The 27,298-nt window shown below is 37.9% G+C and overlaps 1 protein-coding gene across 5 annotated transcripts; it reads right to left on the bottom strand.

The window, feature by feature from the left end:
- Positions 1-7,163: 7,163 nt before the first annotated feature.
- Positions 7,164-26,765, bottom strand: bmal2 (basic helix-loop-helix ARNT like 2). 5 transcript variants are annotated; one of them, XM_061969911.1, is made up of 17 exons: positions 26,466-26,765; positions 19,437-19,566; positions 19,292-19,345; positions 19,099-19,140; positions 18,851-19,008; positions 15,881-15,960; positions 15,646-15,738; positions 15,270-15,387; positions 15,052-15,201; positions 14,634-14,877; positions 12,904-13,010; positions 11,048-11,198; positions 10,898-10,968; positions 10,713-10,821; positions 9,978-10,071; positions 9,337-9,436; positions 7,164-8,828 (listed from the first exon to the last, which is right to left on the bottom strand). In XM_061969911.1, exons 1-17 carry the CDS (start codon positions 26,521-26,523, stop codon positions 8,671-8,673), a joined length of 1,917 nt encoding a protein of 638 aa, XP_061825895.1. In that variant the 5' UTR covers positions 26,524-26,765; the 3' UTR covers positions 7,164-8,670. The 5 variants fall into 5 exon arrangements, with proteins under 5 accessions (XP_061825895.1, XP_061825896.1, XP_061825897.1 ...); XM_061969912.1 differs by having other exon boundaries at positions 10,713-10,818; XM_061969913.1 differs by having other exon boundaries at positions 10,713-10,788.
- Between the last annotated feature and the right edge of the window lie 533 nt (positions 26,766-27,298).

Genomic DNA, 27,298 nt, shown 5'->3' with positions numbered 1-27,298 from the left:
TATATGTATGTGTTTCATTTTATTAGTACCACTATGGGTTGCGAAATATACCCTTTCCCGTATTTTACAATCTACTAAAGAGCAACTAATGTACATAGCTAATGTTAGCGTAGCATAGGCCTGGCTCCCCTATGGTAGCCTGGCAAAATGCACTTTTGCTTTTCCATTTTGAATTTGCAGCATGTTCCCTTTCCATTTGCTTTGAGGTGTTTCAAAAATGTGTGAAAATGGAAAAAGATGAAGAAACATTTTTATTTTTTGTTTTAATATATTTTCTGTAGGAGAACAAACATGACACAAACCTTCCTAATTGTTAGAAATCCCACTGTTTATATTAAACATATTTCACTGATGAGAGTATTTGGCAAGCACAGTTTTGTACTACTAATTTTAGCAATCCTTGAACTCATCGTAGTTTGTTTACATGTACAACTTTCTCCGATGCTGCCACAGAAACACGTGTTTTATACCACTCCTTTGTCTCATTTTGTCCACCAAATGTTTTATGCTGTGCGTGAATGCACAAAGGTGAGCTTTGTTGATGTTATTGATTTGCTGGAGTGCTTGTCAGGCATATTTGGTCAATCCATGACTGCAAGCTAATCAATGCTAGCATGCTATTTAGGCTAGCTGTATGTACATATTGCATCATTAAGCCTCGTTTGTAGGTATATTTGAGGTCATTTAATTTCCTTTACTTATGTCCTCTGTGTATTTAATTTATATTTGCATGTCTCATGACACATTATCTGTGTGTAATATTGGCTGCATTTCTGATAGTTGTTTGTGTGCCATGTTGTTCCAGACCACAGCAAACGTTAGCTAGCTTGCAAAGATTGTAATAAATCCATTAGAAGAAGACAGCCTGCCGTTTCCTTAAACTTGGACACACATCTATACATTTGGCCATTCTGAGCCAGTAATTTCCAGAAGTTATCTCATCCTGTGAGTAGCCTCCATTTTATTAATGGTTTCCCATTTTGTAAAAATGTGTAGAATAAAAATTAAAATACAACATTTCTGTCAACGAAGATTTGCGTCAGCCTTTGATAGTAGGCTGATATAGCTAATATAGACACTTACATCATGTGTTGCCTTCATTGTAACACTTATATAAGGCTTTTAATTTGTTGCGGCTCCAGACGGATTTGTTTTTCTATTTTTGGTCTAATAAGGGCCTTTTCAATATTTTGGGTTGCCGACCCTTGCCATAGTCAAACAAAAATCAGAGCAAGTTTATAGTCAAGCTTCTGTGCCACTCGCAAATTCCACCAATATCTTCCATTTAAAAAAAAGAAGAAGCTGGAACCCTTTTTGATCTTGCATATCCCATTCGAGATGCAGCTACCATCAAAGGTCATATTTGTTCCCATGACACAGTAGTTTACAATAATCACAATAAGTTTGTGTTCGACTAAAGCAGTGGTTCTTAAACTTTTTTTCACCAAGTACCAACCCAGAAATACTTACACCACAATGACCAACATTAAAATACAGTAGCGTAATAGGCCCAGGTATTTATTAAATACAAGGCAGAAGTTTTATTTAACACGTTTAATATTTTAGGCCAACGTAACATTACACACAGTTTGAACAGTAACACTGTGTTTGAATATAGGAAAATAAAACACTACTTCAATCAAGTGATTCTTTGTTGTACCACTAGATCAGCGGTTCTTAACCTGGGTTCGATCGAACCCTAGGGGTTCGGTGGGTCGGCCCTCAGGGGTTCGGCGGAGGTCAAAACACACCCGACTCGTGTAAATAAAAACTTCTCCCTATCGGCGTATTACGGATACGGCAACAGCAGAAGTCACACTGATTTGCAGGTGTGTAATTTGTTGTGAGTTTATGCAGTGTTGGTTTTGTTCTTTGAACAAGGTGATGTTTATGCACGGTTCATTTTGTGCACCAGTAAAAAACCATGGTAACACTTTAGTATGGGGAACATATTCACTATTAATTAGTTGCTTATTAACATGCAAATTAGTAACATATTGGCTCTTAACTAGTCATTATTAAGTACTTATTAATGCCTTATTCGGCATGGCCTTATTATAACCCTAAGCCTCTAACTCTGGCCCTAACCCTCTAAACCTAACTCTAACCAAATAACTCTAAATTAAGTCTTTGTTACTTAGAATATGTTCCCCTAGTGTCCAAAATACTCTAAATTAAGTCTTTGTTACTTAGAATATGTTCCCCATACTAAAGTGTTACCAAAATTATATAACTTCGTCTTGAATTTGAAAAAAAAAACAAAAAAACATTGTATTTTTCACTAAAGAAGGGTTCGGTGAACGCGCATATGAAACTGGTGGGGTTCGGTACCTCCAACAAGGTTAAGAACCACTGCACTAGATGGATCCCGCATACCATTTGAGAATCACTGAAATAAATCATGTCAAATTCAGGTCACAGTACATTGAGAGTAAACTAACATTTATTGACAAGATGGCCAGAGACCTCAGTTCATTGTAGCAGCAACATGGAACAATACAGTAAGGGCTTCCGCTTGAGTCAGAGTGGCAGGAAGTGGCTGAAAGAAGTTTTAACGAGTGTTAAATTCAAGCTCAAAAGGTCAGCGTTCTACTTCCTGTGCATGGGCAGTCAACTGTATCAACGCACACAAGTGCCAGTTAAAGAGTATTGTAAGTGGCATGCAAATGAAAACATAAATGTTACCGTTTCAGTTCAAAAAGAGTACGAGGCAAAGAATGACATCTTTCTGGATGGTTGGTTATTCACAAAAGAAGCTTTAGTGTAAGCACCCACAACACATCAGAAATGTAGAACTACAACAGGACGATAATTGAATCCAAATAGAAAACACAGACAGATAATAGAAAACGGATAGTGAAAGACAGCCCGTGTCTGTGAAAAGCTGTCCTGTTCTCCAAGTTTGGTCAGGTAAGTTAATGCAGGTCAAAATGCAGTCAATAAATTGTGCCACATGGTGTCAAGTTGAGTCCAAAAATGCATTTGAACGTAGTACAAGATGCCCTCTCCTTTCAGTTAGGTGAAGTGTAACCAAAAAAAAAAACAATTAAAGAAAAAAAAAATCACAAACATGCTTATCGTGTGTCATGGCGGAAACGTCCAAAGGCACTTTGGACACAAGCGAGAGCGTCCGTGAGGTAAGATGCTCCATCCGTGGACACATCATATTTCAAGCATATGACAGGAAAGACATCATTCTTCAGATCATGATTTATACACAGATGTTATTATAAAACCTTAAGAGATACCAATAGGAAAAAATGGCAGCATGGATTTATATTACTCTCAATTCAGTGTGGCCAAATTGGTGTCAGTTAACTGAGTGGGTGCTCAATAAAGTCTGTGTATTCTTGATTTCATGCACTCATTTTATCATGACAAATGAAGGTTACAATATCACATATTGGTGTGGAACACATTTCTTTTAAAACACATTATAATGCAATACGTTCCTTAAAATCATGTAGAAATATAAATTCTACTTTTCATCATTAGGGTACCATTTAACATGTACAGTATATATAGTCTTAACACATTATATATGAAACTTCAAACAACAAATCCAAGCTTTTAAAACCTTTGGGATGAATAAGAATTAGTGACCTCTCACAAATGTTCTTCCGGATGAATATATATCTAATCTATATAACCTAATACTTTAGTATACATATTCAGTTGACATACTGTCAAAAATCTCCTTTTGAGCCCATTTACTTCACTGCGTACATGCAGGTCAGTCTTTATTGTGATACAAGATGAGGTAAGAATGGCAACGGGATGACTGCAACTGAAGGAGTCATTCAAATGTCAATCACGGTACAGCAACAAATGTACCTGCTTGATATGGGGAGTAAGCCTGGGAAAATAGGGCCTACTTTCAACATTTATGGAATGACGACTGCATAATATAACCCTAAAATCTATGCATGGATGACTGCCATTGAAAATAACATGAATAAACATCTAAACTCTGTCCTTTCGGGACACCATGAAACAGACCGTAAGTACACCGTTGCACATGTGAACCAAAAACATATTTCAGGTTACAATAGGTAGGGAAATATGTTAACTACTGCTACTAAGAACTGCGTCACTATATGTTTATATTTGGTGGCTTTTATCCACCATCTCCTGAGTAGACACCTTTTCTACTGCTATATCACTCAGACAACAAACTATAATTTAACAGGTGTGAGGTGATTGTGTAGTCATTGGCTTTAAATGTCTATTTAAGTGCTATTATGCTCACAAAACCATAGGGTCTCATGATAAAAGGAAAATGGCTGCAGAACCGTGCAAATGGTCTGAAAAGCAGGTATAGAGGGCAGGGTTCACAGACACTTTTAAAGTACACCGTAAAAAAAATGACAACAAAAAAACAGCAAGTTGATTCAGTGCATTTTGTTGCATTATTCCTGTCCTCTGTTCAAGTATAAGTGGGACTGCCAAACCAGAGATTCTCCAACTGTGTTAGTCCTCGCTAAATGACAGTCACTCCTTTTCCACTAAAGCCAACTTTGGTGCTGATGACCGGTTAGTTCGGAGGCGGAGGCGATGCAGTTCAAAGCACACCACCACTTTTCACCATCCTGGGAAACCATGCCATTATATCACAGTATTTAAAGGGAAACTGCACTTCTAGAATGTTGCCTATCATTCACAATTCTTATGTGAGACAAGCACACGTTTTTATTTTTTATGCATGCTAACAAAAGTCAACAATGGGTTTCGATGTATTTCTCGAATGAATCGCTCTAAAAAACTCAGAAAATGTTTTGTATACACACTAAGTATATATCTAATGCAGTAACAGACACATTCATAACATGTAGTATTTATGTATCTTAGTCATTTTAAGCGTACAGTGGCGTATTAATTACACAGACACATCACAAGGTTAGCTATTTCCCTCGACAACAAAATTAACTACCGGTACTACTAATCATGGCAGACTTCATGTGAGACAAGGACTACTTTGGGACAAATAATGATCAATATATTGAGGCTTATATTTTTGAGCCTGAGTATACAGAGGATGAGTTCCAAGTTTTAGAAGCTGAGTGATAAGTATCAGTATCGCTAAGCGCTAAAAGAGAAATACAAACTACGAACATAATAAAATAAGCACTAACTGTACAATGTCTGCTCTCACTAAAATGCTGACTGATGGGATGTCTATATCTTCCCGTTTAGATGAGGAATTATTTCTTAAAAAAGGGTGGGTGCAAACGAGCGTCTTTGTTTCCATCTCTGGGTTTAAGTTGGATGTCAAAGTTGATCAACGTCTCGGTTTATGGCAATAACTTCCTATTATCCAGGTGAGAGGCATGATTTATAATTTAGAATTAACTTTCACCAACTCAGAGGCAAAGAAGCAGTTCAGTATGTCATTACTGTAGCTGCAAAAGCTAGTTAGCTCTCTGTGATCAAGGCTCCGCTTAATGGTTACTTAACTTTAGCGCTTAGAATAACAATATCGCTAATACTTGGTTAATATTCAGGCCATGGCATGTAAATGGAGTTGCTGTTTTTGGATATGTTTAATGGGCTTTATAGATGCAATTGAGTACTTCCATTACAGTGGCTGCATTATTAGCCACCTCATACTTGCGAATTTTATGAATTAGAATGCATAAAAAAAGAAAAATGTGTGTTCTTGTCTCACATAGGGATTGTGAATGATTGACAAAATTCCCAAAAGAGTGCAGTTCCCCATTATGTACCAATTAATCAATGAAAAACACCTCCAGGTGTTATTGCATGTACAGTACAATTCATGTAACTCCCTATTCTCCCACGTGCTTATGCGAAAAATGGTGTGCAACTGCGCGGACATTGCTGCGCACCTTCATCCACATCCTTTGAGTAGAGCAATCTTAAATGTGGGCTTTCCCTGACAAACCTGGCTTTAAGCGTATTCTCTCGTAAACTTAAAGGAGAACTGCACTTTTTTTTAGAATTTTGCCCATCATTCACAATCATTATGTAAGACAAGCACACCAAAGTTTTTCTTTTTTTAATGCATTCTAAATAGTAAATAAATGAGATCAAAAGTCTACTTACAATGGAGCTAGTGGGAGTCGCTCTAATCTGCCTATAAAGTGCTTATAACATCCAAACACCTCCATCAAGTTTGTATATACACACTGTATGCATATGTAATGAGTAACAGGCACATTCATAATAACCTGTATTATTTACACATTTTACTCATTCAAAGCATACGGCGATGCATTAACTTCAAAAGCGCATCATGACTTTCGCTTTTTTATTTGTCAACATCCCTGATTACTACTCGCTGCAGACTTCATGATAGCCAACAAGCATATTAAACCATCACTTACTGTACACTGTCTGCTGTCACTGGGATGTCGACTGATGGAATGTTTATATCTTCCCGTTTGATCAAGAATGAGTCATAATCTTCGCAAAGAAAAAAGGGCATGGATACCAGCGTGTTTTTCACCATTTCCGGGTCTAAATTGGATGCCAAAGTTGACCAACTTGTCAGGTTATGTCCTCATCCTTCTACTCTCAAGGTAAGAGGCATTATTTATGATCGTAAATAAACAGTCGGAGGCAAGAAAGCAGTCTACCAGCTCATAACGGCAATATAGCAGCAACAAGCTAGTTAGCTCTCTCGACAACGCGCCACTAAAATAGTTTGTCTGCGTTAGCGCTTATAATAACAATATCACTAACACTTGGTTAAAATTGAAGTCAGAAAATGTAAATGGAAGTATTGTTGGTGCTTTGTAGAATATGTCTGTCTTCTTGTCTCTCATAACCATTGTGAACGATAGGCAAATATCCAAAAAAGTGCAGTTTACTTTTAAGTACTTTTGTTCTTACATGTTTCTGAGGCTGGAATAAGTTCAGCGCCTCTAGAAGGTGAATTATTGTATTGCTCCTAAAGTTGGGATGCAGTGTACACCACATGTAATAAAATGATAAGCGAAACGTCCAGAAAACTATCAAATCCATTCTGATCGCTTCAATTGACACATCTGGAAACATCCATTAAAATGAAGATGAAATGACCATCATGTCACTCTATATTAACTATCATAAATCGAAATGCACATCGTTGTCTCGTAAGTGTGACAGCGGAAGACAACGTACGTATATCTGTGGTGTTTGAACATCCTAACCAAATTTCAATGCGTCAAGACTGTGATTATTGAACTATGTGACTATTTTATAGAAAATACATATAAAATATGGCATCTATCAATTGATTTTTTGACAGTTAAAATCAAACTGTCGCACACGCACGCGCACACACACACACACACACACACACACACACACACACACACACACACACACACACACACACACACACACACACACACACACACACACACACACACACACACACACACACACACACACACACACACACACACACACACACACACACACACACACACACACACACACACACACACACACACACACACACACACAAGCTGTTCAAGCCCCCGGCTTCCCAAACATTTGTACGAAACATAACTCTTAACACCACAAATGACATCAGGATGGTTATAATAAGTAAATAAAGTTTCATCTATGGATTATTATTCACAACCAGCCAGGAAGTAGAAGACGCTGTTGAAGCGTGCATACACACACTACGTTACCACGGCGACACAGACGTTCACATGACAAGCACTGTCTGGATGGATACAGTCTTTTCAAATTTAAAGTGTTATCTTTTTCATGGATTTAAATGACATTTAAAACTGGTATTTAAAACTCCATGTTCTACAATTTTCATGCAACCAAAAAAAGGTGTCACAGCAAATACGCCTCATTAATAATGAGCCCGCCTTCATTCAAAACTTAAGTACTTTTGGGGCGTGTACGGAGGCTGGATGAGAGAATATGAATAAGAGAAACGTGCATAACTTTGAGCGCGTCAAAAAAAAAAAAATTAAGTGCAAACCGGAAAACGTTATGTAAAATTAGGTCAAACACGCAGTAACACAGCTCTGTGATGGTCTGCTCCAAATAAGTTTTCTCTCCAGCCACCAATATATGAACCATAAACATAAATGTTATATGAGGGTGAATAAAACAAAAAATGTAGAAAAAAGCAAAGTTTCTAGTGTGTATGCGGTGGAAGCACATTCCTTCTATGGCACGGCAGCACGCTTTTGATGGCCAAAGTAACAGCGAATGTAATATTACAGAATGTGCCTGTGAAAATCACTTTTAATAATACTCAACATCATTTACTACACTGTTTGTCGGACATCGTGATTGGCAGTGAAAAATGTTTGCAAAATTGGACGGTTAAAATCCGGCCATGACGGGAGGTAACTCCGCCCAACAAGCTTTTGGAGACAGTCGAGAATCAGAAAAAACTTATCTTGCTCAGCACGCTTAATAACAGAAAATAAAATCTCTGCAGGAACTTTTGGAACCCACCCCGAACCAACTCTGAAACAGCCGTAGTGGAAAAGAGGTAAATGTGATGAAGGTTTTCCATGGCAGGCAGACTGCTGTAAGGCCGAGTTTGGCGCATGACCTCCTCCAGAGAAAGAGCAGATGTTCCTTTTCGCCGACAAAACGGTTGCATATTGCCATTTGAGGACTGCACAGTTCATACGATTGGTTTAAAAACTAAAAACCTGGTGTCACTGTCTTGCTTTTCAAGTGTGGATTCTATAAGGACCAGTGCATATCTTCAAAGTCCTCTGCTTCGCCCAAGTTCGAGTCTGTCTCCAAGAGTCTCATGATCACGGCCATAGCTGCCTCGTCATTGGTAAGATTTCCAAAGCCCGGTTCAACCACGCTGTCCAAATCTAACTGGGAGTTCTCCCCTGTGGTGAGATTAAGGGACATTGGACAAGAACAAGGTGAGAAGCCCTTTCGTCATAAAGACAGTTTCTCATCCAATGAACAGTTTTGAATAAACACCATCAAAGAAACAACTAAATGTCCTAGGGTGTTTACACTGGAGAATAACAAAAAATTTACGTAATCTGCACTGTTCAACCGTGGCGTTTTTTCCAAAATTCTCAGTGTAATGCCACTTCTTAATATTTTCTTTAGTGCTGTTTTTATTTTGCTAGCGTAGAGCACCTTGTGTGCACAACTTGCCTTTGCATGAAAAGTGCTATATAAATAAAGTTTGATTGACTGATGTAATAAGTTGGATGCATAACGGTGCCGTAACTTAGTTGGAGAAGTGTTTTACGTACATATGCTGCAAGTGTCCAGTGGTTGGCCATAATTGTTTTGGCTATGACATACGTGCACATGCCTAAACTAAAGGCGTAAAACAATTTTCACTGACTACATTTAGTGATACAGTATCAAAAAACGTACCCATGAGTTTCTCCTCTCCAGGGAATAAAGCCGCTTTAGGGTCACCCTCTGAGCTCGATTTCTCTGGGATCTCCATTTCTGTGGCTTCACCATTTGGCATCTATACAGCAAAAGACATAATGAAATGAAAATGGCAATTCATCTGTTGAGGCTAAATCTAACCTGGCAACAAAATCAATTGATTTAACCTATTAAAACCGTTACTGTAATATAGAAGGCACAACAAATATGTCGATTGCATTACAGGCCATTCAGACTGAACAAAAAAAGCATGAGCCACAGCTAAGATACCAGTTTGTCTCCATGATTAAATTTTATGACACATTAATGTCAAATTTCGAATTTACAAAATCTAAAATATTATTCAATAATAAAATCATTTTGCTCGATGTGACACTTAAATGAAAACAATAGTTTATATAAGTCACAGTGATATTCTATTCTAGATATAAAAGAATGCATGTCAGAAAAAACAACTATAATGACTACAAAAAAAAGTAACAAATAAATCATAGTTCTTAAAATACATTTAATTAGCAAGCCTACTGAGAAAATTGAAAATATGTAATAATAAATCCTTCCACTGAATAAAAAAAAACAAATACAGCCAAACAAATACAATATATGTAAGATGCACTTACATTGTTGTTGACTAGATTGTGAATTGTGAGTGGAGATTTGTCCTGTAGCAGACTAAACGGGCTCACACTACCACTGGAGGGCGTTGAGTTCATTCTAAAAGATAACACAACGTTTTAAAATGCCAAACCCTGTCATTTAAACATGATAAAACAGTTTAACAATAACAAGCATTATGATTAGGGCTGCACTAATCTGGAAAATGTACGTGCCCTCACGTATGCACACCAATCTGTATTTTGTTTTAAAGAAATCCCACTCTTTTTCTTGTTCTGCTTTAAAGAAGGCTCCTTTGGTTGCTCTGCCTTACTACATGGGGGACAGTTGACTGGGGACTTTCTTGAAAGAAATGAATAGGAAGACTGACAATAATCCATCAAATTAAAAACCCCTGGCATTCTCACTCACTAGACAGTAATACCTGTAGTAGTTTTAGTAGTAATTTTGAGTAAAATGGCAGTGTTTGCCTCCCATCTCCAAAGACATGCACCAGAGGATAGATTGATTGGCAACACTAAATTCGCCCGAGTGTGAGAGGGACTAGCGGTAGAAAATGGATGGATGGGTTGTATATATTGCAGCTTATTAGGTAAAAATAGAAAAAAAGATTGTCGTCACTTGGAAATTAGATTGCATGTTTGTCTGAATTGAGATCGTATTTTTTTCCACATATTTTGTGCAGCCCTGGCCTAAATAGAAAAATCAAAAAAATTAAATTCAGCGTTTCAATGCCAAACCTGTGGAAGTCAAGCAGCTCATTAGCAATCTGGGTCCCGATACTTCCAGCATATACGCCAGGTGTGGTAGAGATGCCTGGTATAATTGGAAGAGATTTTTTTCTATCTTCTGACAAAAATAAATACCACATGTCATTAACATACTATTGTATGTCTCAATGTTTATAATACCTATTTTAACTCACCTCCAAAAGCCTTTGAAGGGTTTGACTGTTCAGTCTTGTTTCCTGACCGGATTGTTCGACTGTGGTCATGCCTGTAGTGACAAAAAGGGGAAGCTCTATTAAAAGCAGACAGACTTTTTCAATGAGATAACGTGCTAAACATCTACTTACGATATAACTGTATTGGTTGACACAATATATTCAACTTCTTTGGTCCAGGGGTTTACAAAACTAAACCACTGACTTTGCAGAGTGACAAAAGAGCCATATTTCGTTTTGAATTTGTAGCGATTTGTCTCTATTTTCTCTTTACTCCGCAACACTAAGAAAAAGAAACAGTCAGAATTAGAAAAATCTCAGTCTCCGACATTCGAGCTTGGTTGAAGAGGTCTACTACACTAGGGCTGCACGATGTTGAGAAAAAACCTTATTGTATTTTTTTTTCTCCAAAATTGCGATTTTATATTTTATACATAAAATTGCATAAAACTGCAAAATAATGAGTGATGGAATACATTTAACTTTTAAACTGTCAATTAACGTATTCTTGTCTCAATGTGCCACATGTTAGAACAATGTGCAATAATTTACTGTCAAACATATTTGACTTTATGCAGACAGAACTTTAACTGAATAAATATTTTTATTAAAACTATACAGTGACAGGGCAGCACGGTGGAAGAGGGGTTAGTGCGTCTGCCTCACAATACGAAGGTCCTGAGTAGTCGTGAGTTCAATCCCGGCCTCGGGATCTTTCTGTATGGAGTTTGCATGTTCTCCCCGTGACTGCGTGGGTTCCCTCCGGGTACTCCGGCTTCCTCCCACCTCCAAAGACATGCACCTGGGGATAGGTTGATTGGCAACACTAAATTGGCCCTAGTGTGTGAATGTGAGTGTAAATGTTGTCTGTCTATCTGTGTTGGCCCTGCGATGAGGTGGCGACTTGTCCAGGGTGTACCCCGCCTTCTGCCCGATTGTAGCTGAGATAGGCTCCAGCGCCCCCCACGACCCTGAAGGGAATAAGCGGTAGAAAATGGATGGATATACAGTGATTATAATGTAATTTGGCCCTAGTGTGTACTTGTGAGTGTGTGAATGTTGTCTGTCTATCTGTGTTGGCCCTGCGATGAGGTGGCGACTTGTCCAGGGTGTACCCCGCCTTCCGCCCGAGTGCAGCTGGGATTGGCTTCAGCACCCCTTGCCACGCCAAGAGGGACACGTGGTAGTAAATGGATGGATGAATGTATGTAATCAAAATATATATATTATGGAAGTAAACATTTAAAAGGACATAAGGATATGTTTCTCATTACAGTAGAATGGTTTACGATTGGACGGTCATTGGAAGGTAAATAAAATAACTTTGTTATCCTCAATGAATAAACAATTTTTTTTATTCATTTCTGTGCATTGTTTTTTCCCAGAGGCAAAAATTAGGTTGGATGTTGTCTTTTTGTTTATTGCTATCACGTGATCGCGATGGCATTTTTGTTAATTTGTCCGTGTTGAAGCTGAAATATTCCCACAACAAGACTTAGCTTTGAAATCTTTATTTTCCTAATTTGTGTTAGTTTGCAGCACTTTTCATCGGCGAGTCGCTAGGCTCTCTGTAGTGTGTGTCTGTGTCTGCGGCCGCGCCCTGCTTTCGCCTCCCGCAAGACAAAGGTTGTTAATGACTGAAAAAAGGGGTCACTCGGTTCAGCTATTTACGGTACACTGTTAAATAAACACGCTCAGGTGCTGAGAGCGATGCACAAGATAAGACACATTTCTTCCTGTTTGAAGCGAGAGACAAACAAATGTGAGGCTCAACAATTCTGATTGGTCAACATGTCTGTCACTCAAATGGCGGCCAACGGCAGAGACCCCCCCCCCCCCAAAAAAAACATATGCTGGTTATTAACCGCAGTAATTAAAATCTCAATGTCGATTCAATTTCAATTAATCGTGCAGCCCTAGTCAACACAATTATAAAAACATCAAAACTAAATATATGGGCTTATATATGGGCTTACATATAAACTTACCTTTTCGATGCCGGTCAGCTAAATGTGGTAAGTCATCTTGATGGAAGTATTCATAGCATGAAGTCCCAAGCAACTCTTGGGGAAGATAACCAAGAATGGTTGTTGCTCTGTAAAACAAGCCTCAATGACAGAATCTGGTAGAAAAACACTTTCCCTCTTGACATGTCACTCAGTCTTTCTTCTTCACACTACATACGGGTGTCCTTTTTCACTTCAAATACCATACTGATATTGGAGTATTGGCCGATAACGATATGAATCCAATACAATATTAGCACGAATCTGCCGAGGAGACTTAGTATGTGCAAGTAATATGCAACTATTATTAATTGAATACTGGTTTATATTGACAAATGTGGTATTGCTTACTTAATGACCTATTACACATATATACACACATGTCTATGTATGTATGCACGTATACATACACGCACACACTCACACACACAAAATCAAATTATGATTTTGATTATGGCTTATCACGGTTATGAAAATATAATACTGGTAATAAAAAAAAAAAAGATTAATGGGCCGCGCCAGGTGCACTCAAATTCTGGAGCATGTAACAGTGAAACAGATGAGGAGCGAATGAGTGAAAACAAGACCACACCTACTAGAAGTTTAGGATCTCACCATTGTTGCTACTTTTTATTTAACACAGCGCTAATATGCCGAATCAATAATCACTCAACTCAACAAAAAAGGTAAGGCACATGATTTCCGCGCGAGTTCACATAACCACGGACAGAGCCACATAATTGGCCAATAAAATAGGGGATTTCCACTGTTAAAAGCAGAGAATATCAGAGAAATTGAGAAAAATGTAAGTGAAATGTTATTATTGTGAAGAGAAAGAACATTTGTTTGGGAAAATAATGTGTTCTGGGCCGTTCATTCATCCCGACACAGTCGACCGCCACGTCCTGAACTAAACAATGTCGATACGATCACTTGAAACAGCAACTAAATATACAAAGCTAAAGCGAGCAAGATCGATCCATACACCCACAACACATCTCATCTACTTCTGTTGTTGTGAACGACATCATCTATGTAAGATCAATAAACAACAGTCGCACCTTGAGAGGCTTTCTTTTTTTATAGCCTCAAATTGTCTACTCGTCAAGTTGAGAACAAAAGCAACACACACACTTCCTCCCTTCACAATAATAGTGCGGTGCGCCACATCTGGTCTGACTGCACTAACAAAATAAAGGTTTCAAAAAAAGTACTTTACGCACGCAAATAGGAGGATTTTTGCATTTAATTAACAAATATTTTATTACATTCTATTTTACCCAAAAAGCATGCACTGTATGATGGTAAAATAAGTGTAAATGGTAAAAAATGGATGGATGGATGGAATAATCGTGTGAGCTTGCACGCACACATGCACTACTACACATACACCGGATCTGGCCTGCTGGCCTTATTTTTGGGACCCCTGGCCTACAGTATAGCCTACCATGTTTAACTTTTGTAAAATTACTTCACTAAAGTACAAGAAAAGACCAACCATGTTTGCTAACTGGAAGACATCTATCTGATAACTGTCAGTCAAACTTTGTACAAGTAAATGTGCCGCAGGACTGTTTGTATCAGGGATTTTAGATGCAAGCCGATATCATCCGATACTTGGTTTTGTTTTTTGTTTTTTTGCTGTAATCTGAACGATATCAATATCGGATCAGGACACCCCTAATAACACTTGCAGTACAATTACATTTTACCTTTGGTCGACAAAGGTGAACTTGCCATCCATGGCATACCGTGTGATGAACTCGGTGGGTTTGACCCGGAATTCTCCATTGACTTGAGGAGACAAGTGGGAGTGGATGCGCCCCACGGCGACCAGACAGCTGAAGTGGGAGCTCTCCTGCTTCTCTGCATCACCCTCACCCTCTGCTTCCAGCTGACTTGAGGGCCAGCTGCGCATGTAGCCTGTGCAATGGACTGTGCAGTACTTCTGTAACTCTGGAAGCACACATACAGTATACAAACTGACTGTTATAAACTACATGGCACACATGTATCTAAAATCCTTTTTTTTTAGGCCTGCTTAAGGTAAAGTATTTGCCTTTTTTATGGTGTATTATATTAAGATCAGTATCAAAAGTAATTAATATTTGATTAGAATTATTTAATTACCTTTCTTTTTGGAGGTGCTAGCCTGGAATTCTTTCTCCTCAACTTTGACAGATATTTTGTTGCATTTCATGCGGTAGAAGAAAGAGCGTCGTGCGCCTGAACATAGTCGTGCTGCTCCAATTGGGAGGTCTGCCTGCACCTGAAGACCAGCTACGGAAACGACAGAACCATTACATACGCTCCAAACACACTCCCACAGTAAGAAACAAATGCTTTACTTTTAGCATCAATTAGCCGTTCACGAGGGTACAGTTCAGACGCTGACAGCTGCTCCTTTACTTTTCCCATGTCTTTAGGGTGTACATAATCAAAGAAGCTCTGTCCAATCAGTTCTGCCTGTAATGAAAAGGTAAAGCTTGTGAAATTGACCAACATTGGGTGCTAATAATTACAAAACCATACAATTACAAAGTATTTAACACAAAGTACAAACATGTTGGACACCGGAGTCAAACAAAGGAAGAATGTAAAAGAAAGTAATGGATAATGAAAGTTTGATACTTTTTATAAAAAAGCCTATTTGGTCTGTCGAAACATGTACATTATTACTGCAGATAGAGTAGGAAAAAAAACAATAACAAAAAAAGATGTTACCCCACTATAATTTAATATCTTCGAGACGGACTCAGAGACAAAAACAATTTTCCCCCGATCGCAGCCAACTACAAACAGGAAGCCATCCGCAGCCTGCACGACAACAAAAAGAGAGAGAATAGGAAGCATCTGATGTGCCAGTCTGATAATCAAATGTGAGAGTCCTTCAAAAATAAAAGCCTTTAAAATTAATGATTGAACATGGCAGATTTGTGCAAATCAAGTATTGTTTTACCTTTAAGACGAGGTGTTTGAGCTCCTCGTCAGGCAGGAATGATGGCTTGCAGTTGAGTTCAGAAAAAGCGCTCGAGGAACCTGAAATATGCGCAAATTTAATAACCATTCCACAAAAGTTACGTACTGCTATTATTGAGAGTCTTACAACAATATGTTATGGCCAAAACTATAACAATTCAATTAATCTTTAGCTATAGTGGAACATAACTTTCTTGATTAAGGATTATTAATCGATATACAGGGTCTCTGCAGGTTTATTACAGGTCACATTTGAGACTTTTTTAAGACCATAATGAATACATTTTATTTTTTATGTCCTGTCCAGCTTCTCAGGCAAATCATATAGTTGATGTAGATGCCCATATCGGCTGTTCAGATTTACTTTACAAAAGAGAAGTGTAGGATACTTCTCTTGTTGCCTTATTTGTATTTGTCTTTATTAAATGTATTTATATTATCATTTGGTGCAGTCGGGCCGGAGCTGGAGGGGATAGAAAGAGAAAAAAAAAAAGAAGACAGAGGGGGAAATTGTGGGGACAAGAGGGGGATTAAACAGAGAGACGAAAACAACAAAAGCAAACACAACAATACTGAGTATGTAAATATGTACTGTATTTGTGTATGTTTGTGGGAACGTAAGTACCTATGTACTGTATGTATGTGAGTATATGTGAATTTGTATGTAATACAATGAATACATTTTAAAGGGGAAGCGCACTTTTTTAAATTTACAATCCTTATGTAAGACAAGAACACATTTTTGTTGTTTTATGCATTTTATTTATTTATTCCAAATAAATAAATGCGATCAAAAGTCTGCTTACGATTGAGCCTATGGGAGTCGCTCTATTTTGCCTATAAGGCCCTTAAAAACATCCAAACACCTCCATTAATATTTTATATACATGCTGTGAGTATATGCAGTGTAGTAACGGGCACATTTATAATAACATTTAATATTTACGTATTTTGCTCATTTTAAACATACGCGGCACATTAATTTAATAAAACGCATCAAAAGGTTAGTTTTTTCCCCCCCAACAACATCACTGATTATTACGCACTACAGACTTCATTCGAGCCAACAAACATTATAAAACATCACTTACTGTACAATGTCTGCTGTCATTAGTACGGCAACTGATAGAATCTTGTTATAGACCCGTTTAGATGAAGAATTACTCATAATCCTCGCGAGGAAAAGGGGGGTGGAACTATGCTTTTACGTGTCTTTCTCGCCATTCCCAGATCTAAATTGGCTGTCAATGTACGTATAGCAGCACGGTGGAACAGGGGTTAGCGCATGTGCCTCACAATACGAAGGTCCTGAGTAGTCCTGGGTTCAATCACAGGCTCAGGATCTTTCTGTGTGGAGTTTGCATGTTCTCCCCGTGACTGCGTGGGTTCCCTCCGGGTACTCCGGCTTCCTCCCACCGCCAAAAACATGCACTTGGGGATAGGTTGATTGGCAACACTAAATTGGCCCTAGTGTGTGAATGTGAGTTTGAATGTTGTCTGTCTATCTGTGTTGGCCCTGCGATGAGGTGGCGACTTGTCCAGGGTGTACCTCACCTTCCGCCCGTATGCAGCTGAGATAGGCTCCAGCACCCCCCGCGACCCCAAAAGGGACAAGCGGTAGAAAATGGATGGATGGAGGGTATATCAACACGTCCGATTACGTCATCATCCTTATACTGTAAAAGCTGAGATGCATTATTTCTGATTCTGATTCTTCTGTAATTATTGTCACTTTACCCACATAACGCTCTTTTTGAAGCTGATCACTTTGCAGTTGTGCAGGTGTTGTGGTGTTTTAGCATATTTTGACAAAAACTTGTTCCGGATTTTCGTCTTTTTCATTATTGTCCCATTCACTTTCACCGCAATGTTTACAAACGCTGCCCATCCTGACCAGAGTTGTAAAATCGGTGAAAATAATTCTCTTTTTCCATCCACCAGCTTCAATCATGCATTAACTTGTTCATTCCACAGCCACGAATCGTTGAAATTGCACTTACCATCTTACACAAATAATGGTGGGCTTTCGTAACCACCGCTGCTAGCTAAACTCTGCTGTAACAAAATGCACACACGTGTTGTGCTCGATAAATTTTGACCGGGCTGCAAAGTTAATTAATTAGTTCAGTTTTGTAGTTATATACCCACTCTTAAAAATCAAAACATTTAAAAATGAGACTGAAGTTTATCCATTTGTTTTAAGCTTAACTAATTATCTTTAAGACTTTTCATGGTCGTATTTAAGACTTAACAAGATTTTGATAGAATTTAAGACCTATTAAGGCCTTAAATTCGAATTATTGAATTTAAAGATTTTTAAGACCCCGCGGGTATACTTATGGAATTGCAAATTAGACTTGGAGGACGTTCATTCACTTGTTTAAGTTTTTTATCAAAAAAAAGCAGACAAACATGACACAAAAATATAGTCATTAGGCTTTTGAAATCTGTGGCGGAAATTGAAGACAATGATCCATGACAAGACACCAACCTGCAAAGCTGATCGGACAACAGCAATCAGAGAAAGTTGACGCAAGATTGATGAAGAGCACTGTTTGTCACTCGTTAAGTCCATGCCTGACAGACTGCATGCAGGCTGTGAGGCACGGTGTGTGTTGAAGTGTTTTTGTTTGTTTTTCATGATTCAATAATTTTCCTCAGAATTGAGTGCTTTCATATTTTTTTTTTCTGGAATTGAGCTAAAAATTAAACTGTTACTGACTACCACAATGTATTTTCTTGATTTCTTAAAGCCATAAAGTAGCCATTTGAAATGACAAGTTTTGTGTCATGTCTGTTACCTGCTTTTTTTCTACAAAATGAAACAAATGAATGTACATCCACCAAGACTGGTGAGTCCATTTTTTTTTTTACCAGAAGTCATAATTATTCATGATTAAGTGAATGGGTTAGCAAACACTAATAATCAACTATAGGTTTTTCAAAGTACCTTTGAGGGATTTGAGGTGCTGCACGGCCATTCTGAGCACAGTGAGTTTGTCCAGTTTACGAGACATTGGGTTACATGTTGGAATCATGACGGACAGCTTGTCAATGAGCGTGTTCATTTTGTCCCGTCTCCTTTTCTCAATTTGGCTGTGTGGTTCCCTGCAAGGAGATGAAGATGATGATGAGGATTAAGATATATTTTTCTTCAGCAGTGCAGCTAATTGATTCAATATTAATGTACTGTGCTACCTAAAACATTTCATTTTAGCATGTTGGTCCTCTCCATCAGAACTGCAGACAAGAAAGAAAACCATTCTCAACTGTGTGGCATATTTCAATAGAGTGGGTGTAAAATGGCAACAAACTCCTGTAAAATTTAGAAATGTTGAGCTCGAACCACAAAGTGTAGAATTCAGCTTTATTTAAAGTAAACAGCACCAACCTATTTTGGTCCTCATCCATATATTCACTTGAGAAGGATGGCAATTTAGTTTCCCTAAGAAAAAACGGCGACATCAACAAAGTTAATTTAATTTGATTCATATGTTTTGAGAAGAGCTAAGTCAGAAGCAAACACTCATACTTACTGGTTGTCCACACTGCCCTTTCGTTTCCGGGGCATTTCCAGGCCCAAGGACATGCCAACCATCGAGGTTGGAGCCATTAGACTGGGTAGAGAGATGGAGGTCATTTGGTTTTCCTCAACAATTACATTCTCTGAAAAAGAAGGGAAAATAAAAATGAACTGCCGATTCAATAAGAAAAATTAAAAGTTGAAAAAAGTATGTCCTATATTGCTTCTTTCTGAAAATAATAATACAGCAGAAGCAATAATTTCAAATTTAAAAAAGAAAAAGGCAGGGCCAATCTTTCTGTTGCGGTCCGTCACGGACCGCCAAGAATAAACGAATGTATGGAAAACACTGATACAGGAATGTAATGATAAACGGCATTAATGATAACTGCGGTGAAACTCCTGATGGTTAAAACTAGCCAGCCAGCTTGGTAGCTTAAATGCTAACATGAAAACAAGAGACAATGTCTTTCCCATTAAGAAATGACATACACCAATCTAAAGTTATATAAACACATTGCTTTCTGAGCAACTAAGCTATTGAATTGTGCACATTGAACCTACAGGCTGTGCTCAGAGTGATCGTTCTATATTTATCGTTCAAGGACCGCTGAACACAGTAGGATGCCGCAACGCCCACCCGAAATATTTTATGGATTTTCTTTGCACTTTTCATTTAAATACATCTTAACGTACCAGTAGAGTGGAAAAACAAGTTGACTTTATATACGTTATGTTTCATTGTATCCATTAAACCATATCCAATCATATTTACAATTTGCAAAGTATGTAAAAACACAGTTTAAACATCACAAACTGCGACAAATTCAGTCCGCCATTTTAAATATTCCGCTCCAAATACCTTCGGCTATTCCTGCAGATTGACGTCACTGGAGTAACGCTTCTGATTAGATCAGTCATACTACAAATAGGCAAAAATTAGACGTGCTGTCTATGATTCACAATCCCTGTATAAGTCATAAACACATGTTTTTCTTTTTTTAATGCATTCTAAGTCGGAAATAAATAAACACATAAAAAGTCCGCTAACAATGTAGTCAATGAAGCCTCTCTATTTCGCCCATAAAACCCTCTAAATAACCATCCAAAACCCGCCGACAACACTCTATATGATCCATAGATGTTCATTAAGTCTTCAAAACAATTATGCAATTTGTTATTCTTATAGTCAGAACTGTGCGTTTACTTCCGTAACTGACGGTTTCGGCTACAACTGTTGCCAAAACCGTCAGGTACGGAAGTAAAAACACAGATGTGGCTATAAGAATAACACATTCAATACTCTATATACAAATAGTGACCTGAATATTAACCTAATATTAGCGATGTTGTTAATATAAGTGGAAACGCAGACAAACTTTTTTTAGCGGGACAATGATCTAAACAGCTAAGTAGCCCTATGGTGCTTTACTGTGAGCTGACAGCGATGTTCTGCTGCTCCCGAATCATCGTGTCTTGGCTCGTTAAAGTTATCCTAAATTATAAATCATGCCTTTCATCTGAATAATAGGACGATTTAACCATGAATCCAAAAGTTGCTCATCTGTGACATTCAATTTATACACAGAGATAGAGATAAACACACACAACCGAAGACTGTGTCTGCAGAGATACTTTTCCTTGTTAACCCTTCATGTGCATCATGACTAATTGTTCATCTAAACAGGAAGATATGGACATCCTATCAGTCGTCATCGAAGTAAGAGCAGACATGGTGCAGTAAGCTATTGTTTAATTATGTTTGAAATTTGTATATCTTGTTTCGAACTTAGCAATACTGCTACATGATGCTTAGTGTTTCACTAAAGCTGGATTTGTTTAGCAGAGCTTCTAAAACTTGTATATCATCCTCCTTATTATTCAGGATAAAAAAATATAAGGTTCTGGTTCATAATTTTTCCCAAAGTAATTGTTGTTGGCCCTCACAAAGGCTGCATGATTAGCATTGTTTTTGGTAGAGAAGGGATCTGCGGTCCCTACCTCTACGTCACAGGCTTTGTCATTATCCTTTACAAATGGCTCGGGAATCTTTGTGTGATTGTTACTATTTTGATCATATCTATTTATTCGCAAACTTTATAAGTCTTTCTGTGTCATAAAAATCTGATATATATAATAGCTTCAATATAGAAGCAACTTGTTTTTCCACTCTACTGGTACTTTAAAGTGCCAAAGTACAAAGCAATATTCCAAAATGATAAAAGCTTAGCCATAAAACAGATAAAATACTAAGACTAAAACACTCCATGAAAACAGATAAAATACTAAGACTAAAACACTATCAGTGAAGCATAACACAAAACATGCAAAATAGTGGGTTTTCTAAGTGTGTCTACTTATTCTAGTTATTAAAAAAAATAACTTGGTCCAAAAAATTCTGTGTGTATAAGTACTATTTGAGCACATTCAACAATATAGCAATAATAATAATAATAACCACGATAGTTTTTGTCACGATATCCATGATACGGAATGTTTATATCATTACATCCCTTAACTGATACCATTTATTACTTTTAATCAGCACATTTTAAACATGAACCCGTTCATATAACACCCCTCTCAATCAGACATTAGCTGAAATAGTAAACCTCATATAGGATTTACTTTAGCATTTCTGGATTACACTGCCCTAGTTTGAACTTGTTTATCTGGCAAGGCTAAGGCAAAGCTGGCATGGCTCTGAAGAGAGCCAGGGAGAAGAAATGTGAGCTAACGACTACAACAGACCCAATGCAGCAGATAGCCATGACATCTATTTTTAGATCTTTTCCACACTGTGACCCAAATAGAAATTACCAGCTGGACTACCAGGTTACAGTCAACAGTAAAGACAACAAGATGAGGACATTTTTTTTTTTTAGTGTGAAGTCGGAATACTTTAGGGAGAAGTTTGGACAAGTTACACCCTGGGCCTGGACTGATTGACAGTCTTGCATAAGTAAATACAAATGTTATATGAATTGCATATCTCCCAATGCATCTGCAACATAAACGGACCGATCTGACTCAAATGGCACATGCACAATAACATCTGATAGCTCAGTTACAGCTCATGTTATTCTATTCTGTGTTATGTGTGTTTTATGTTGCACGATTGCGCCAAGTAAAATTCCCAGTTTGTGAACTCGTTCTCAAACAATGGCAATAAAAACTCTTCTGATTCTGATATAATCTGTTTATTTACATAGTGATTCCAAAGTAATGTGTTGTTGCACTTTTGAGAAATCATAAGGAAATTATCCAATTTCACTTAATTGGTCAAATAAGCATGTTTATTTATCTATCTATGGCTGCCAATGATGTATAGTAACAGGCAGAACAATTACATGCTGTTGGTGGCAAAAGGTACATACAGTATGTGGAAAGTTACCTTTCCTTTAATACAACAGAATAAGTAATCACACTCTTGGTGGTGTGCCGTGAAACTTTTCAAACGTAAACAAAGTTCCTTGGCTCAGTTAAGGTTACAACACTGTTTTCCTTTGAGCTGTGGCGGAAACACAAAGCACACCGATTACCAATATTTTTTTTCTAAAGGTCAACAAACAATTAGCAATACAAATTCCTCAAAATGCTGGTGGAAAGCAGACTGATGTGAGCTTCATCCATTCTACACAAAATGAAAAAATTGGGACTTTACTGAAACCAGTTAACTAAACTGCTTGGTCAAAATGACTGTTTATGTGCAAGCATTCTGCTCAGATTCCTGCTATAGTTAGTTTGCATACACTTACCGGTACTTACATGCATGAGTCCAAGCTCATGATATTCAATTGAATTAAAACAAAAAAATCATCAAAACATGACTGAGCGTGTCGCCAACTTGGCGAACCAATTGGTAAGTATCACTGATAGACTCTACCATCTAAATGGCAGACATTTATCCATGAAAATATGGCGAAGCTGATGACGGTGTGTTTGATGGAGAAGCAGCTGAATACTGTAGTTAGCCTGGGCAATACAGACTGAAAATAAAATCTCACATTTTTTACAAAAAAATTATATTTGATTTTTCCCCCTTACTTTTTAAAGAAACCAATGAATACAAATTACAGATAATTTAAAACATTTTTTTCCATCAAAACTGGTGGTTTGAAATGACACCATGCACTGCATAATTTACATTTATATGGTATTCTTTTTAGACCAAATAATTGTACTTTTTATGGAACAATTTTCAAATAACTAAGTTAAGAGCTTTCTCTGGTAGGCAATACCTTACCTTACCAATACCAATATTTTGAACAAATTACTTCTGTTCACAAAATATAGCATTGCAAGCAAATAAATAATCTCCACCATTGATAATAATAAAGTACAAACTTCAAACTTCTGTCTTAAATAAAATACTTCTGTAAACACAAATGTAGCATTACAAAATTGCTTTCAAATAAACTCAAATAAATCAATAAAAACACCAATAATCAATAAATAGTAATAAAAAATAATCAGTTCGATAAAGTACGAACTTAAAACTTATTTCTTGAATAAAAATTCTGTAAATAAAAATGTATTTAGTATTGTACATTGTAGGCAAATAAATCATCACGTTACATTGAGACGACTAAAGTTTTTTAGTAACTGGATAAACGCAAGCTTTTCCATTGTATGTGCACCACATACTTGGCGCTTTACTGTTTGCTCTGTACATTGTGCTTCTTTCTCATCATACATTTGTTTTCTTAGGAACTTACGACTTGCTTTTGTTTGTGTTAGAATTAGCCAAGTTTTGCTAGGTGTGTGAATCTCTAAGGTAGCAAGGGGTAGGGCGAAAGCTACGAAAGCTCTTGGGAGGAAAAAAATATGCGGGAGCAAAAGGATTAAAAACATGGATTTGTTTTTTCTTAAATCATCTGCAACACAAAACTTGAATTTATCAATCAAACTGATATATCACCCAGGCTTACTGTATAAGTGCACTCTCCCAGGTAAATGCTGTAAATTATTATTACATTACTTCATAGAACTACTGTAGTTGTTGGTACTACATTATATTGTAGTGTTTTAACAATATAATACAATTTGCTTTTATCTTAACATGTTTTTGGTGGGGGAGCACCAATTAATATCAATGGGACCGCCATAACCACAACACCAAGGGGAGCTCCACTAACCACGTTAAACCCAGATTCCGATCTAACAAAGGTCTTAACTCATTCTCATTGTATGCCACATCAATGTGGAACGCGCTCCCAACAGGTGTAAAAGAAAGGGCATCTCTACCAGTTGATCTGCCGTTTCTTTTCTTTTCTCCTCTGCTCCCCTTTTCCTTGAGGGGGGGGCACAGGTCCGGTGGCCATGGATGAAGTGCTGGCTGTCCAGAGTCGGGACCCGGGGGACCCGGGGTGGACCGCTCGCCTGTGCATCGGCTGGGAACATCTCTACGCTGCTGACCCGTCTCCGCTCGGGATGGTGTCCTGCTGGCCCCACTATGGACTGGACTCTTACTATTATGTTGGATCCACTATGGACTGGACTCTCACAATATTATGTCAGACCCACTCGACATCCATTGCGTTCGGTCTCCCCTAGAGGGGGGGGGGGGGTTACCCACATATGCGGTCCTCTCCAAGGTTTCTCATAGTCATTCACATCGACGTCCCACTGGGGTGAGTTTTTCCTTGCCCGTATGTGGGCTTTGTACCGAGGATGTCGTTGTGGCTTGTGCAGCCCTTTGAGACACTTGTGATTTAGGGCTATATAAATAAAGATTGATTGATTGATTGATTGATCCTCCTTCAAAACCGCGATAAAAGTACACCTCCAGGCAACTTCAACCCTAAACTAACACCCTCCCTGGATTGTAAATAATCAAATGTAAATAATCAAATGTAAATACTTTTTCTTATGCTTTCTGATCTCTCTCTGTGTCCACTACTTGCTGTACATATGTACCAAGTCAGACCTACACGTTTCCAATGTCCATTTCTCTGTTCTCAATTGTTGATGACTGAAGTGTTGATAACAACCAAACCTAACCCCCCCCCCTCCAGATCCCACACCCCGGATTGGAAATAATGTAAATAATTCAATGTATATACTCTGATGATTATCTTGTGTGATGACTGTATTTCGATGATAGTATATATCTGATAGTATATATCTGTATCATGAATCAATTTAAGTGGACCCGACTTTAACAAGTTGAAAAACTTATTCGGGTGTTACCATTTAGTGGTCAATTGTACGGAATGTGTACTGTACTGTGCAATCTACTAATAAAAGTTTCAATCAATCAATCAAAAGATGTTGCTTTGAGATACAAGGCTTTCGAGTAACGAGCTCGGTCACACAACCAAGTATGCTCGTAAATTGAGGTACTACTGTATATGGATAATTACCATTTCAAGGTTAAAATAAGAACATTGAGGTAATGGTGTAATAAAAATTGATTCTTCCAAAAATGCCATTTTTACTTCAACAGCGGACTTTTAGAAGAAACTCACTAGTCCAGGTTTATGTACAGCTTTTGTCCTTACTCGTGTCAAGTGAATAAACAACAACACCGTTCAAAGGGTCACAGACGTGAAATAGTCTAAAAAGCAAAATTTATGTTTGGCCAAACACTAGCATTGTTTCTATTTTAAAAAAGACAAAAAGGGACGCATAACCGTGAAGTCTATTATCATCAAAAAAGGGCTGTGGTGAGTAGTTTTAACCACTCGGCTGATTGAGACCTGGTAAACAGGCCAAGCTATGAAGCTAAGCTAACATTTGCCTATCTTTCGGGCTACTTTGGGAAAGCGCTTGTTTAATGTAGAGTAATATTCACCAATGGCACCGAAACGTCGTCGTGTTTGACTTATGCCGTTGGAAACATGAAATATGGCGAAGCCTTACAAAAACAATGTAAATACCGACTTTGCTCTACTGATCTACTGACCTACTTTTTGCAAAAACGCAAAGTTAGGGTCAAGCCTTTGAGCAGACAAGCTATCACAAACACCTCTCTCGTCTAATAAATGTCAGCACCGCTAATGTCATCGTGACCGTATCGCCATCAGAGCAATTATTTTACCTCCCGGTTCGCCTTCCGTTCGGTCACAGCCGCCAGCGGCGGTGTTCCTGGCCGCCATGGCTGGAGCCGGTGCGTTGCGGCCCAGGACTCCAATGCATGGATGAGGCCGTCGAGGGACGCAGATTTTGTGCTTTTGTTTTGAAATCCAAAAGGAGGAGTTGTAAAGCCGATCAAAAGTGTATAATTGTACGCACAAGTCAACAAAAAAATGTTGAGAAACATGCACAGGAGGCGTCACTGTTTTGGGCCAGTTTGGTGGTGAAAGCACGGAAGATGATAAACAGTCTCCTCCTATCGGCACACTGTAGTGTCACACTGTGCTATAACTCTTCTGTTATGTGGACGCTCTATTTACCACTATGTAGAACGTTGTTGCGTTATTTATCATTAGGCGACGTTTTTACGAAATGTATTATTGTCTGCTTCTGACATTTATGAAATGTGGTCTTTTCCCAACCAACAACGTTGATCCAACATCAGACATCAATTTTGCCTCAATTTACATATACAACTATTTTGCAGCATTGTTTCAAAGTCAGTTTTAAAGGACAGGTTAACATTGTTTCAATGTCTTGTGGGTTAGGGTTAAATGTAAATATATTTATTTTCAATTTCTTTGTTTTCAAAAGTTTTTTTGTTGTGTTGTTCATATTGTTACATTTTTAATATAATATGATCGTCTGCCTTTATTTTTTTATTTTTTATTATTATTATTATTTTTTTTTTTTGTCCTGTCCAACTTCTCAAGCAAATCATATAGTTGATGTAGATGCCCATGTCGGCTGTTCAGATTTACTTTACAAAAGAGAAGTGTAGGATACTTTTCTTGTTGC

The sequence above is a fragment of the Nerophis lumbriciformis genome, linkage group LG10, assembly GCF_033978685.3.
Source record: "Nerophis lumbriciformis linkage group LG10, RoL_Nlum_v2.1, whole genome shotgun sequence".
NCBI classification, from domain to species: domain Eukaryota; kingdom Metazoa; phylum Chordata; class Actinopteri; order Syngnathiformes; family Syngnathidae; genus Nerophis; species Nerophis lumbriciformis.
Note: the sequence above shows the minus strand (reverse complement) of the source record. Positions and strands in the feature narration are given on the sequence as shown.